This window comes from Cebus imitator, unplaced genomic scaffold (genome assembly GCF_001604975.1).
Source record: "Cebus imitator isolate Cc_AM_T3 unplaced genomic scaffold, Cebus_imitator-1.0 Scaffold215, whole genome shotgun sequence".
NCBI lineage: Eukaryota > Metazoa > Chordata > Mammalia > Primates > Cebidae > Cebus > Cebus imitator.
Genome location: NW_016107530.1, coordinates 1,879,887 through 1,894,657, shown reverse-complemented (window position 1 = coordinate 1,894,657; position 14,771 = coordinate 1,879,887). Strand labels below are relative to the sequence as shown.

The 14,771-nt window shown below is 47.6% G+C and overlaps 1 protein-coding gene across 1 annotated transcript in view; it reads left to right on the top strand.

The window, feature by feature from the left end:
• The first annotated feature begins 12,385 nt into the window (after positions 1–12,385).
• EIF4EBP2 (eukaryotic translation initiation factor 4E binding protein 2) overlaps positions 12,386–14,771 on the top strand; it is a 23,186-nt gene continuing 20,800 nt past the window's right edge. The window contains exon 1 of the mRNA XM_017548873.2: positions 12,386–12,829. Coding sequence (XP_017404362.1) covers positions 12,685–12,829 — 145 coding nt within the window. The 5' untranslated portion in view covers positions 12,386–12,684. The remainder of the gene's footprint in view (positions 12,830–14,771) is intronic.

The window sequence follows — 14,771 nt, the reverse complement described above, 5'->3', positions numbered from 1 at the left end:
CAGCCTCCTGAGTCGCTGGGATTACAGGCACGCGCCACCATGCCCAGCTAATATTTTGTATTTTTAGTAGAGACGGGGTTTCACCATGTTGACCAGGATGGTCTCGATCTCTTGACCTCGTGATCCACCCGCCTCGGCCTCCCAAAGTGCTGGGATTACAGGCTTGAGCCACCACACCCGGCCACACACACCTTTTAACAGCCTCATTTTAAAGACGAGGAAACTAAGGCAAAGAGAAGTTAAGAGGTTGTCGATGGTCATACAGCTAGTGGCAGAATTAGAATTCTAACTCCATATATAGCTATTACATCACAGAAAGACTCACAAGAAAGCCCTTTTGACATCTATGTGAAGAAGATAGGGCCTGATTAGGTAGTCATAGAGGAAACAGAAAAGGGACAGACTTAAGGAGATACATCTGAAATTGACTCTTCAGGGCTTGAACATTGATGTGGGGTTGGAAGAGGAAAGAGTCAGGGAGAGATACTGGGCATGAGAGATGTGGCTATGCCCCATGCAGGGATTGAGTTAGCAGGAGGACTTCCTGTTCTAGGGATGGATAAAGAGGAGGAAGATTTAGGCTATGCTGGGAACGAGGTCAAGCAGACATTCATTCATTGCTGTCCAGGAAAGCCTTGGGAATAGAGGTCTGGAGCCCCAGAGAGGGGGCAGGGCTGGAGCTCAGGGCTGCAGCCTCATGGGTCAGAGACTGGGTGGAAACAAAACAAACGAGAATAATTTCATGTTGGGGGAGAGAGTGCACACATCAGAAGTGGCAAGGTCAGAGGAGGGAGGCCAGAGGGAAGTCTGAAGGTGAGAGCTAGGAGTGAGAGAGGAGAAGGCAGCTGCTCACAGAGGACAGGGGCCTGGAAGGCGTCTGTGGAGGGCTTGGGCTGCACGGCCCAGTGCTGCAGGGTGTTGAGGAGCAGAGGACTGAGAAAGACTGTTGCTTTGGGGATTTGAAAGTTGCAGCTGAACCTTGAACTCTTAGCTTCAAGTAATCCTTCCATCTCTGCCTCCCAGCTAGCTAGGACTACAGGTGCATATCACCAAGCCCTGCCATTTTTTTTTAAAAAAAGATGGGGGCACCTCACCATGTTGTCCAGACTGGTCTCAAACTCCTAGTCACAAACACTCCTCCCACCTTGGTCTCCCAAAGTGTTGTGGTTGTAGGCATCAGCCACCTCCCAGTTGTCCCATTGGCAGGTTTAGAAATCAGTTTAGTGGCAGAACTAGATGACACTATAAAACAATAAGAATTACAACACCACACAGCACTTAGTATGCACCAGGCACTGTTCTCAGCATCTTAAACATGTTTACTCATTTAGTTCTCATAACAGCCCTTGTCATTCTGCCCTCAGCCTACTGAGAGGATTGAGTAATCCTCAAGCTCCAACCCCAGTGCAGGTAAAATATGATTTGTGGCCATTTTGATCCTTTCCCTAGGCAGAGTTCTTCAGGGGCTCCTCTTCTATGTCTTCAGCTTTTCTGGGTATGGAAAGCTTTTGGGTCCTTCTGCGAAGACTGTGTTTAAGGCCTCTCTGATTAAGGACTCCCTGACCAAGATACCATGCTCATCACAGTGGTCTATCTCAGCCCGGGTGACCCTTTCATTTACTTCTCCTGTAAGCTACCTGAACCCTGTTATAGAAATACATACATCCTATTAAAATTTTAGATCCTCAAAAGACACTAAAAGCTCTTTGAAGGCAATGAGCAGATCATATTCACTCTTGAATCTCCTTTTGATTCTTTGATGCCTGGTACAGGACTCAGACCTAGAAGTAGACTGGTGCTTTTCCACATATAGATCATTAAGGGTCTCACTCTGTCACCCAAGCTGGAGTGCACCCTGGCACAATCACAGCTCATTGTAACCTTGAATTCTTGGGCTCAAGTGATCTTTCCACCTCCACCTCCCAACTAGCTAGGACTACAGGTCCATATCACCAAGCCCTGTTATTTTTTTTTAAGAGATGGGGTCTCACCATATTGTCCAGGCTGGTCTCAAACTCCTGACCACAAGCAATCCTCCTGCCTTGGCCTCCCAAAGTGTCATGGTTGTAGGCATCAGCCACCACTCCCAGTTGTCCCGTTGGCCGGTTTAGAAATCAGTTTAGTGGTAGTATTAGTTATCTATTACTGCATACCCAAAAATTTAGTGGCTAAAACCAACATTTATCATACAAAGGTTTCTGTGGCTCAGAAATCTGGGCATGGCTTAACTGGGTTCTCTGGCTCTGAGTCTGTTAAAGCTGGCCTGGGAAGAAAGCCTCTTTCCAGCTCACACACAAGATTGTGGCTGTTGAACTAAGATCTCAGCTCTTTACAAGCTGTTGGCAAGAGCTTGTCAATCCCTGTATGGGGCAAGAGGCCACCCTCAGTTCTTTGCCATGTGGGCCACTCCAAAGAGCATCCCACAACACAGCACTTGCTTTACCACCATGAGCAAGCAACAAGGAAAGAGTGAAGGCAAGCAAGACAGTGTCAGTCTTTTAAGAGAGGGGCAGTGTAATCCCAGCATTTTGGGAGGCCTAGGCGGGCAGATCACCTGAGGTCAGGCGTTCAGGACCAGCCTGGGTAACATGATGAAACTATATTTCTTTTTTTTTTTTTTTTTTTTTTTTTGAGACGGAGTTTCAGTCTTGTTACCCAGGCAGGAGTGCAATGGCACGATCTCGGCTCACCGCAACCTCCGCCTCCCGGGTTCAGGCAATTCTCCTGCCTCAGCCTCCTGAGTAGCTGGGATTATAGGCACGCACCACCATGCCCAGCTAATGTTTAGTATTTTTAGTAGAGACGGGGTTTCACCATGTTGACCAGGATGGTCTCGATCTCTTGACCTCGTGATCCACCCGCCTCGGCCTCCCAAAGTGCTGGGATTACAGGCTTGAGCCACCGTGCCCGGCTGGATGAAACTATATTTCTACTAAAAATACAAAAAATTGGCCGGGCAATTTTTTTTACAGGTGGCTCATGCCTGTAATCCCAGCACTCTGGGAGGCTGAGGCAGGTGGATCACCTGAGGTTGGGAATTTGAGATCAGCCTGACCCACATGGAGAAACCCATCTCTAATAAAAATACGTAATTAGCCAGGCATGGTGGTGCATGCCTGTGATCTCAGCTACTTGGAAGGCTGAGGCAGAGAATTGCTTGAACCTGGGAGGTGGAGGTTGCAGTGAGCCGAGATGGCACCATTGCACTCCAGCCTGGGCAAAAAGAGGGAAACTCCATCTCAAATAAATAAATAAATAAATACAAAAAACTAGCTGGGCATGGTGGTGCATGCCTGTAGTCCTAGCTACTCGGGAGGCTGAGGCAGGAGAATCACTTGAACCCGGGAGGTGGAGGCTGCAGTGAGTTGAGATCACACCACTGCACTCCAACCTGGGCAACAGAGGAAGACTCCATCTCAAAAAAAAAAGAAAAAAGAAAAAAAAAAGAAAAAGACAAGATAATCATTCTTTTAGAACCCAATCCTGGTTGTAACATCTATACTTGAAACAGCCTTTGCCAAATTATAACTGAGAAAATTATGACAGTGAAAGAAATCAAACCTAACCGACTCTATCTTGCTTCTAACCTTTAAGCTTTCCTTGTTTATGCCTGGGCATAGGCAGAACTAACTTTGGGAAAGAATTCAATTCATGATTTTACTCTGAAACAAAATTGAAAATAGCCTTTTTCTGAAAAGATTCCCTTCTTGCCCAGGGACCAGTCTGCCTTTGCAGGACTAACAAATTAGCTACAAGACTAGAAATTACACTTTAGAGGTCATGCAACCTTTGTCTCCAAGAGTCTGAACCTCCCCAAATTGCTCTTGGGGGTAACATCACCATTGTAAAACCCAAGATCAGTGCTTGAGATATTTTGCAGATCCTGCACTGGATGAGTCAGCTGACACCACCCAGACCAGTAATCTGGCTCAATCAGTTCTGCTATCACACCCAGGAACAGATGACGGCAAGAAACCCTCACTTCTATCCCCCATGATTCCATCTCCAATATGACCAATCAGCACTCCCCAATTCCCAAGCCCCTACCTGCCAAATTACCTTAAAAATTCTGATCTCTGAATGCTCAGGGAGACTGATTTGGGTAATAAGTAAACTCTGATCTCCTGCAGAGCAGGCTGTTTTTTTTTTTGTTTTTTTTTTTCAAAGCCATGCAGAGCCAACAGATATACCACAGTCTTTCAGGTCCTCCCTATGGGACCACGAGGTAGAAAAGACAGAAACAGGCAAAGCCATGTAAATATTTAAGAGAAAGAAATGACAAGTCATTATGACTGATTAGATATAAGGAGTAAGGAAAAAGAGGAATTGAGGTTGACTTTTAGTTTTTGGCTGGAATGATCAGAAGGATCGTGATGTACCAAGAGAGGGCATGCAGGGGAGGGGGGAACTGGCAGGGGGAGACAGCAGGCTTTATTTAGGAGACATCCAGTTAGAGGGACACCCAGGGGAAGTTAGATATCTGAGGTGGGGGCTCAGTGAGGAATCTAGGCTGAAGCTACGTATCTGGGAACCATTGGAAGAATCAGAGGCAATAGGAGTGGGCAGGCCCACCTGAGGGAGGTGTGGCATAAGAAAGGAAGAGAACCAAGGGCAAAACCTGAGGAACATCAGCACTTCTGTGAGGGGCAGAAGGGCAGCAGACTGGGGATAAAGACCAAAAAGGGAAGGGTATGGTGGCTTATGCCTGTAATCCCAGCACTTTCAGAGGCTGAGGCAGGAGGATCGTTTGTGCCCTGGAGTTCACTGCCCAGCCTAGGCAACATAATGAGGCCTTGTCTCTACACAATTAAAAAAAAAAATTTTCTTTGAGACGGAGTTTTGCTCTGTCACCCAGGCTGGAGTGCAATGGCATGATCTCGGCTCACTGCAACCTCTGCCTCCCGAGTTCAAGTGATTCTCCTGCCTCAGCTTCCCAAGTAGCTGGGATTATAGGCACCCACCACCATGCCTGGCTAATTTGTGTAGTTTTTAGTAGAGATGGGGTTTCACCATGTTGGCAAGGCTGGTCTCGAGCTCCTGACTTCAGATGATCCTCTTGCCTTGGCCTCTCAAAGTGCTGGGATTAGGCGTGAGCCACTGCACCTGGCCAAAAAAATATTTTTTTAATTAGCCAGATGTGGTGGCAGGGACCTGTGGTCCCAGCTCTGTGGGAGGCTGAGGCAGGAGGATTGCCTAAGCCCAGGAAGTCTATGCTGCCGTGAGCCCAGATCACACCACTGCACTCCAGTCTGGGCAACAGAGGGAGGCCCTGTCTTAAAACAAAAACAAAAAGAATATGCCAAGAAGAAATGAGGAGAAGCAGAAGAGACCAGTGTGCAGAAATTTGAAGGACGACAAAGGGTCAAAAAAGAGAACAGTCAGAGGAGAACCAAAATATCCACTAGATGTGACATCAAAGCAGTTTCTGACTGGGCAGAGGCCAGAACATGAGTGAGGAGTGAATGGATGGAAATTAGACAGTGTTTGGCAAGTGTAGACAATGCTTTTAGGAAGCTTGGCTGGAAGGAAAAAGGAAAGCATGGTTATAGCTAGGAAGGGCCTCAGGACCTGGGAGGGACGTTTAAGGCTGGAGAGACTTGGGCATGTTCAAATTCTGATGCCAACAAAACAGAAGGGACAGAAAAAGTCCAGTTGAAGATACCTGAGAACACAAGACTAAGAAGGCTAAAGGCTCTCAACCTTATTTTTATAGCACAAAATGGAGCTTTTTGGATAACGCTCTATCTTAGCTTAGGCTACCATAGCAAAATACCATAGATCAAGTAGCTTAAGCAATAGAAATGTACTTTCCCACGGTTCTGGAGGTTGAGAAGTCCAAGACCAAGATGCTGGCTGATGATTCTGCTGAGGGCTCTCTTCCTGGCTTGTAGATGGCCACCTTCTTACTGTGTCCTCACATGCTTTCTCCAGGTTCTCTTCTTGTCCTTAAAAGGGCACCAACCCTATTGGATTAGGGTTCTACCCTTATGGCCTCATTTAACCATGTACCTTTTTATGAGCCCCATTTCCAAAGACAGTCACTTGGAAAGTTAGGGCTTTGATATAAGAATTTGGAGGGGAATCCCATCCACAGCACCCCATGGACTCACCTTTCTATCTGTCAGCTATTTGGCATTTTGTGGCCCTTACTAAAACTGCCAAGCTGGAGCTTCCTCCTCCTCACTGCACCCCTCTCTTCTCCCCCTGCATTTTCCTTTTCTGACCATTGAAGGTGGAACTCATAGGAAGGATATGGTTAAGAAAGTTATCTGGGGATCAGAATATAAGATGTTCTTCTAGAAGGAGGAAGAGCCTGGAGTTTCCAAGAGAAGCACAGTCCTGCCAAGCCCTGGGGTGGCTCCATGTGACTGTTTTATGGAAACATATTCCCATCAAGGAACGCTTTAGCTCCAGTTGTCTAGATATGTCACAATAAAAGTGAGTTTTGGCTGGGTGCGGTGGCTCATGCCTGTAATCCCAGCACTTTGGGAGGCTGAGGTGGGCAGGTCGCTTGAGGTCAGGAGATCAGCCTGGCCAACATAGTGAAACCCTGTCTCTACTTAAAATACAAAAATTAACCAGGTATGGTAAATAAGCCTCTTACCCCTTGCCTCAACTTGGCAAGCACTTGGCTCCCAGGCTCTGTACGCAGTGTTCTTTGCCTTGGGCTGTGGCTGGCACAGGGCAGGGCACACCATTGACTGTTTGGATGACAGTGCATTTCCATTTCCAAAGTGCTCTCCCTGGTTGAGCTCAAGCAATGAAAACCAGCACATCTCACCAGGTGCGGTGTGGCATTAAGCATCCCCCCCACTTTGACGGTTGCTTTCCGCTGCAGTCCAGGGGTTATAGAGAGTTGTACCCATGAAGAATCTTCTACTAAATATCAGCATGAAGAGGAAGAAAGACATGAATGATAGTTGTTGAACTGTAGTAAGTAGGCAGAAAATAATACTGGTTTCGATAGATGACTTTATTAGGCCTATGTAACACTGAGCAAGCTGTATCTCATTTTCTGAGGTCTATAGCTACAGACAAAAGGCATCACCTGACAAGACGTCCAAATGAGAGAAATACTAAAACTAAGGCATGGACCCCTCCAGCATACTGGGCAGACAGATGTACTGCTAGCCTGCTGCTCTCCTCCAGCCCTAATGGCCCTGCCACCTTGCTGAAGCCAGCTTGGTGCCTAATCACCTTTCCCATCAGCCAAACCTCAGCTAGGCCTGACAGTCAGTCCTCTGTAGAGCACTCTGTGAATGAGGAGTTTTTCCTCTTATTTTTTTGGACAACAGGCTCCAGAGCCCACAGTCATACAGCAAGCTGGTGGTTAGAGCTAACATTGAAACCAAGGTATGCCTGATGTCAAAACCTAGGCACAGTGCCCTGTTCCAAACAACTGTGAGAGGCCAGAGAAATTTCTAGAGATACAGAAGGTCACTTTGGACAAGTTAGCTACTCTGAGGCTGCTTTCTCACTTGTAAAATAGGCATAATAATGCCTACCATGTATGGCAGTTGTATTGGAGATAAGATCTCTAAAAGATACCTAGCAAAGCACCTGACACAGCCTAAATACTTACAAATGCTATTTGTTATTATGATCACTTTCCCAACACATTCTGCCTCATATTTCAGGAGCTCAGGAAATGGATGCTGCTTACCCCACAATGAGTTAAGCAAATGTGCTGATAGAGGGTAGGTGCCCAAGGGACACCTTGGATTCTTTAAGAGTGCAGGAAGCCAACCAGTGTGGGAGAAAGTGCAGAGGACCATCAGCTGGAAGCTTGGGTTCTAGTCCCAGCTCCTCCAGGTCCTGGCTGTAGGACCTCAGGGAAGTCGCTCAACCTCTTTGAGCCTCAATGTCTTCATCTGTAAAATGTAGATAAGAATAATAAGCAGGTTTCCATAGTCAGAAGAGAAGGAAATAAAATTAAAAAAAAAAAAAAAGAATAATAAGCAGGCTGCCTCCATCACTGGGCTGTGGCTCAGCTTAAATGAGGTTAATTGTTGTTAATTGCTTTGTGAAGTGGAAAAGTTTTCTCTAAATATAAGGGGCTATTATCCTTACAACATTACAGATCTAGCATGGGTAGCTACATCACAGAGGGTGGAAAGCAGCTTCCCTCTGCCCCTGGGAAAGACAGAACCAGAGGAAACCGGGGCAGCAGGTGAGTGCAGGTGATTAGAAGGAATAGGTTTTGGGAAGCCAAAGTGGCTTAACACTGGAATTGTTGACTACAGAAGGAATACCTCTGGGTCAGGGACACTAGACCATTTTGGGTTTTTGTTAGTTTGTTTGTTTTGAGATAGAGTCTGGCTTTCTTGCCCAGGCTGGAGTGCAGTGGCATGATCTCCGTTCACTGCAACATCTGCCTCCCAGGCTCAAGGGATCCTCCTACCTTAGCCTCCCAAGTAGCTGGGATTACAGGTGTGTACCACCATGCTTAGCTAATTTTCGTATTTTTAGTGGAGATGGGGTTTCACCATGTTGGCCAGGCTGGTCTTGAACTCCTGACCTCAAGTGATCAAAGTGCTAGGATTACAGGTATGACACACTGTGCCTGGACTTTTTTTTTTTTTTTTTTTTTGAGACAGAGTTTTGCTCTTGTTGTCCAGGCTGGAGTGCAATGGCACAATCTCAGCTCACTGCAAACTCCACTTCCCAGGTGCAAGTGATTCTGAGTCTGCCTCCCAAGCAACTGGGATTATAGGTATGTACCACCATGCCTGGCTAATTTTGTATTTTTAGTAGACACAGGGTTTCACTATGTTGGTCAGGCTGGTCTCGAACTCCTGACCTCAAGTGATCCACTCACTTCAGCCTCCCAAAGTGCTGGGATTACAGGTGTGAGCCACCCTGCCTGCATCCATTTCTTTCAAATTCCAGTAATGTCAATAAATTGTAAAAAGTCATAGACAGGACTGCCCATGTATGGGATATCTTTCATGTTTGATCCTGGGAATACATGAGGTATGAATCTAAAGGGTCCTGTGTCTGTGGGGTCACAATTGCATCAGCAGCTCCCCAGTCCCCATATATCTAAATAACCTCATTCAGAGATAATACCCACCTGTACATTTGAGGCCATGTAGAGGGCCTCCTGGTCTCCCATGGTAGGCTCTGGGAGAGGGGAGAAATAGATTTATCCTTTAAATTCTCACCTGAGGTTGGGCATGGTGGCTTACACCTATAATTCCAGCACTTTGGGAGGCTGAGGTGGTGAGAGGATCACTTGAACCCAGTAATTTGAGACCAGCCTAGACAACAGGGTGAGATATCCCCCAAATTTTAAAATTGGCAAGGCATGATGGCACATGCCTTTGGACCCATCTACTCCAAAGGCTGAGGCAGGAGGATTGCTTGGGCCTGGGAGGTTGAGGCTGCAGTGAGCTGTGATCATGCCACTGCACTCCAGCCTGGGAAACAGAGCAAGACCCTGTCTCAAAAAAATCAATCAATAACAAATAAAAAATATAAACTTGACCAGGCGCAGTGGCTTATGCCTGTAATCCCAACACATTAGGAGGCTGAGGAGGGAGGACTGTTTAAGCCCAGGAGTTCCAAGCTGCGAGATATGATCTCCAGCTTGGGTGACAGACTGAGAGTCTGCCTCAAAACATAGAAATAAAAAAATAAAATTTCCCAGCATAAGCTCCATCAAGTTCAAGATGAAAATGCATCTGCTATGTGCCTGGGCTATCTTTTGGGGGCAATAAAAATATTCTGGAATTAGATAGTGGTGATGGATAAACAACTTTGTAAACATACTAAAAACCACTGAATTGTCCATTTTAAAAAGGTTGATTTTTGGTCCAATAGGAAAATCTAAAACCTCAATTACCGAGGCGGGAGGATCACTTGAAATCAGGAGTCTGAGACCAGCCTGGCCAACATGGTGAAATCTCATCGCTACTAAAAATACAAAAAAAAATAAACATGTGTGGTGACATATGCCGGTAATCCCAGCTACTCGGGAGGCTGAGGCAGGAGAATCTCTTGAACCTGGGAGGCGGACGTTGCAGTAAGCTGAGATTGCGCCATTGCACTCCAGCCTGGGAGACAGAATGAGACTCTATCTCAAAAATAATAAATAAATAAATAATAAAAAAAATAAAACCTCAATTAATTTCAGTATGACTTTGTCAAGCCGCAATTATTTGCTAAGCACTTTATATGCTAACTCACGGGACTACCAGATGAAGTAACATGGTTATTGCCACATTACAGATGAGGCTCAGAGAGCATAGGTACCTTGCCTGGGGTCACACCGCTTGTAAATGGTAGAGCTGGGATTCAAACCCAGTCTGTATGTTCTGAAACCTGTGCTCTGTGTACTTCCCCCAGGCTGCCTAACAAAATAAATAGAAAGCAGACCACACTCCCCTGTCCCCAAAACTTCCAAATTGTACTTTGGTTCAGTCTTCCTTTATTTCATTTCATCTCATCTCTAGTCCCATCCTCTGTGTCACAGGTCTTGCTCTGTCAGGCTGGAGTGCAGTGGCACAATCATAGCTCACTGTAGCCTTGAACTGCTGGGCTCAGGAGATCCTCCTGCCTTAGCCTCCTGAGTAGGTTGGGACTACAGGTGCACATCACCATGTCTGGATACCTTTTTATTTATTTCTATTTTTATTTTTGTAGAAATGTGAAGGGAGGGTCTTGGTTTGTTATCCAGGCTGTTCTTGAACTCCTGGCTTTATGCCATCCTCTTGCCTGAGCTTCCCAAATTGCTGAGATTACAGGTGTAAGCCATCGTGCCCCATCCAGACTGATGCACTTTATAAACCACACACTGTAAGCTCTACACAAATGTAAACTAGTATTTTCCTCTTTCCTTCCACTAAAGTATCTCTGTTGTCATGTCCAAAGCCTCAGAGTCTTTCAAGGTTAAACTCAGTCCTCTGCAACTCTGCAGCTTCCAGATGGCAGGGCAGGCAGGGGACTTTTCTTTCTGGGTTCTTGTGACACTCACCACAAAATCAGTACCATGTAATGCCCTGGCCTGCCCTGGGCTGTGTAACTTCTTTTGTCTATGTTCTTGCCAAGCACCTGTTTGACCCTCTGAGCAGTGAAGCAATAGCTGTTTTCCCCTCAACCTCTCTTACTCTTATTTTTCTCATTTGCAAAATGGGAATGATGGTAGCTATGTTGACCTTACCCATGAGTCTCTTCCCAACCCCACCTTGAGCATGTTGTGAGCGGAAGTAGTCCTGCCTTAGTGCATTGGTTCTCAAAGTGTGGTCTGGAGAGCCCCTAGGGGGTCTGATACAACCTTTCTAATTACATACCTGTGTGAGGCTGGGTTTTCTTCATATACTTGAATCAACACTTTACAACAGCTTGAACGAAGAAACAGATATGAGAATATAGCTGTCTTCTATTAAGCCAGATATTAAAGTGCTTGCAAAAATATTAAATAATGCCACTGTTCTATTTTTTGTTTCTGAAAAAAATAATTAAAAATATAATGTCAACATGTAATAGGTTATTTTATGAATTAATAAACATTTAAAACATCCTCAGTTTTAATTTCTTTTTTTTTTTTTTTTTAGAGACAGGGCTTCACTATGTTGCCCAGGCTAGAGTGCAGTGGCTATTCACAGGCACAGTCCCGCTACTGATCAGCAGGAGCTCAGTTCCAGTTTCCAATACAGTAATTATCAATATATGCAATCCACACAAACAGATGCTCTTGGAGATCCTCAATAATTTTCAAGAATTAAAATTCGAGACCCAAACTTTGAGAACCTCTAGAGAAAAGAATAGAGTTCCAGATCTAGATTTTTCAGGTACCTCGTGGTCTGAGCCCTCTCTCACGCTTCAATTTATCTCTAATATAATGATCCTCATTCTTGTGACGTAGGTGGCTCTTAGTTTCTTCCTTTTCCTCATGTTTAGATCTTGCTCTATGTGTGTTATATAGGGATGATCTCTGGAAGGATACACAATTAACTGGGACAGCGGTTGAAGGAAGGGAGTTCGGAAACTGGGAGAAAGTGGCACCATAAACCTTTCTGCTCACTGTTTGATTTTTTTAAATACAGTACATCGTGTATGCATTGCCTGAACAATTAAAAGTATGAACAATTAAAAGTAAAATTACATTTTTGATGGATAGGAATGCAGGAGAAATTGAAGCCGGCTCAAGTAAAGTGTGTTGACCGACAATGAAAAACAATAACAGTAAGAAAGTTTTCCTTGTCCGCCTTCACCGGGCTCACTAACACTTAGCTCGGGTTCCCTCTGGCTCCTCTCCCGCCCACCAGGGTTAAGCCCAGCTCATATTCAACCCCGCTCCCCGGCCCCGTCCGCTTCGCGGACCGCAGCCCCGCCCCACCACCGCCTCGCCCCGCCCCGCGGCGACGTCACCTCCGGCAGACCCGCTTCCCCGAACTCCCCCTGGCTCCCGCCTTCGCCCGCTTCCGGTCGTCGTCGTCGCCGCTGCTGCCGCTGCTGCTGCTGCTGCTGCTGAGGCTGCTGGCGGAGGCCGGAGGATCGGGCGGCGGCGGCGGCGGCGGCTGAGAGGGCGGCGGCGGGAGCGGAGCGGTACGAGGGAACGAGAGGAAGCAAGCGAGGAGCGCGCGGAGTGCGCTTTTCCGCTCGCCTGAGGAGCCGGAGCATCCCCGGCCCCGCCGCCGCCGCCTGCCAGCTGGACAAAGCCGAGAGCCCGCGCCCACAGCCATGTCCTCGTCCGCCGGCAGCAGCCACCAGCCCAGCCAGAGCCGCGCCATCCCCACTCGCACCGTGGCCATCAGCGACGCCGCGCAGCTACCTCATGACTATTGCACCACGCCCGGGGGGACGCTCTTCTCCACCACACCGGGAGGTGAGCGCCGGCCAGCCGTCCGCCGCGCTCGGTGTCCCGCCGCGGTCCTCTAACTCCTCGGCCCCAGCTCCACCGAAGCCCCGGGGACGCTGCCCTCGGGCCTGCCCGCGCGTTCGGGACCCTTCACTTCGCGTTCTCTCTTGCCCGCTGATCGAGTCCGCGCGCGCCCCACTCGGGAATGTGGCTGTCCTGACGCGAAAAGAGCCCTTGTTTCCGCTTCGTGGCAGGCTTACGCACTCGACCCAGTTTTCTCTCCCCTTTCTGCCTCTTTCCCGGGCGGATTTGGCTCGACTTGGCCTTGCATTACACTCTGCGTTGTCTGTCTCTTGCAGATTGTGCAAATTAATGCTTGATTTTGGAGCTGGCTCCGGGCCTTTTTAAAAAAGGACTTGGGGAGAGGAATTTGGCCCTGGGATCCTGCGATAGCTTGTTTTGCTGCTTTTGGAACACTGGGAGGAGGCTGGAATGCGGAGTCTGGAAGCCTCGCCCAGCGTTATCCTGCTTTGACAGCATTGTTTACTTTGCTGGAAGAGGCCCCACGGGTGAGGGGAGTCCCCAGGCCGGGAGGAGAGAGTGATATAATAAAGCTCAAGTAATAGCCAAGGGAAAGTAGGTGGGGGTGGTAGGGCGCTGGCAGCCTTAAGGCAGGGTGTCTTTCGGCGGCGACGCCTTTGGAGATGGATTGAAGGACCTTTATCAAGGACACCCCAGTTGGATAAGGGGGTTGCTTGATCCTTAGAAGGGGCTAGAGAGGCAGTTAAGAGAGTGGATGGTTCCCTGGCATTGCTTTTCAAAGCACGACCAGGAACTGTTTACAAGTAACACTGGAGTAGAGGTGAAGCTTGGTCACGGGAAAAGAGAGGTCAAAGGTTGTCCGTGCCCTAACTGGGCTGTCCTCCAGAGGGAGGAGCCTGGAAAGCGATTTTGAGGAGCCTTATTGAAGGAAATGGGGCCTCCTTTTTGACTTCAGAACTTTGCCGCCTTTTGGTGTTGGGGTGGCCTCTTGTTAGAGGGTGGGGACTTAGCAGCTCCTGCGGTCTAGAGGATTGCTAGCCTGTTCCTGTGGGCAGGGCTCAAGAGTTGTACTACAACCAATCCGGTGCAGTTAGGCCTGGACCATCCTTAAATCCGTTGCACAATAGCAAGGCCTGTGGAGTAAGGAGACCTACTTGCCAACACCAAGGGATAAAAATCTAGGAGAGAGCTTTACAGAGAAATTCAGCCAGGCCGCTCTAGGGGAGTGGCTGCCTTGGAAGGCTTTTTAAATAACCCAGGCAGAAGTTCATTAATATGTATGGAGAGCTGGGTTTAAGGAACTGTTAACTTTACAGAATAGTGGAGTTCTTAGGTGGCTTACTTAACTCATGGAAGAAGACTTCTCCATGATATGATCGATTCAAGACTAAAGACGGTAAACCCTGTGTTTGAGCATGGGACAGGGTCTCACTCTGTCACCTGGGCTGGAGTACAGTGGTACGACCTTGGCTCACTGCATTCTCCACTTCCCTAGGCTCAAGCCACCCTCCCACCTCAGCCTCCTCAATAGCTGGGACCACAGGCACATGCCACCATGCCTAGCTAATATATTTGTATTTTTGGTAGAGTCGGGGTTTCGCCATGTTTCCCAGAGTGGTCTTGAACTCCTGGGTTCAAGTTATTCGCCCCCCTCTGCCTCCCAAAGTGCTGGGATTACAGGCGTGAGCCACTGCACCTGGCCGAGTTCTTGCTTTTTAATCCTGAAAAATTTTGGCAGACCAGAATCGGCTCCAGATAAGAGTTGTCTTGAACTTGAGCTGATAGCTTTTAAGAAATAGATGTTGGCCGGGCGTGGTGGCTCAAGCCTGTAATCCCAGCACTTTGGGAGGCCGAGGCGGGTGGATCACGAGGTCAAGAGATCAAGACCATCCTGGTCAACATGGTGAAACCCCGTCTCTACTAAAAA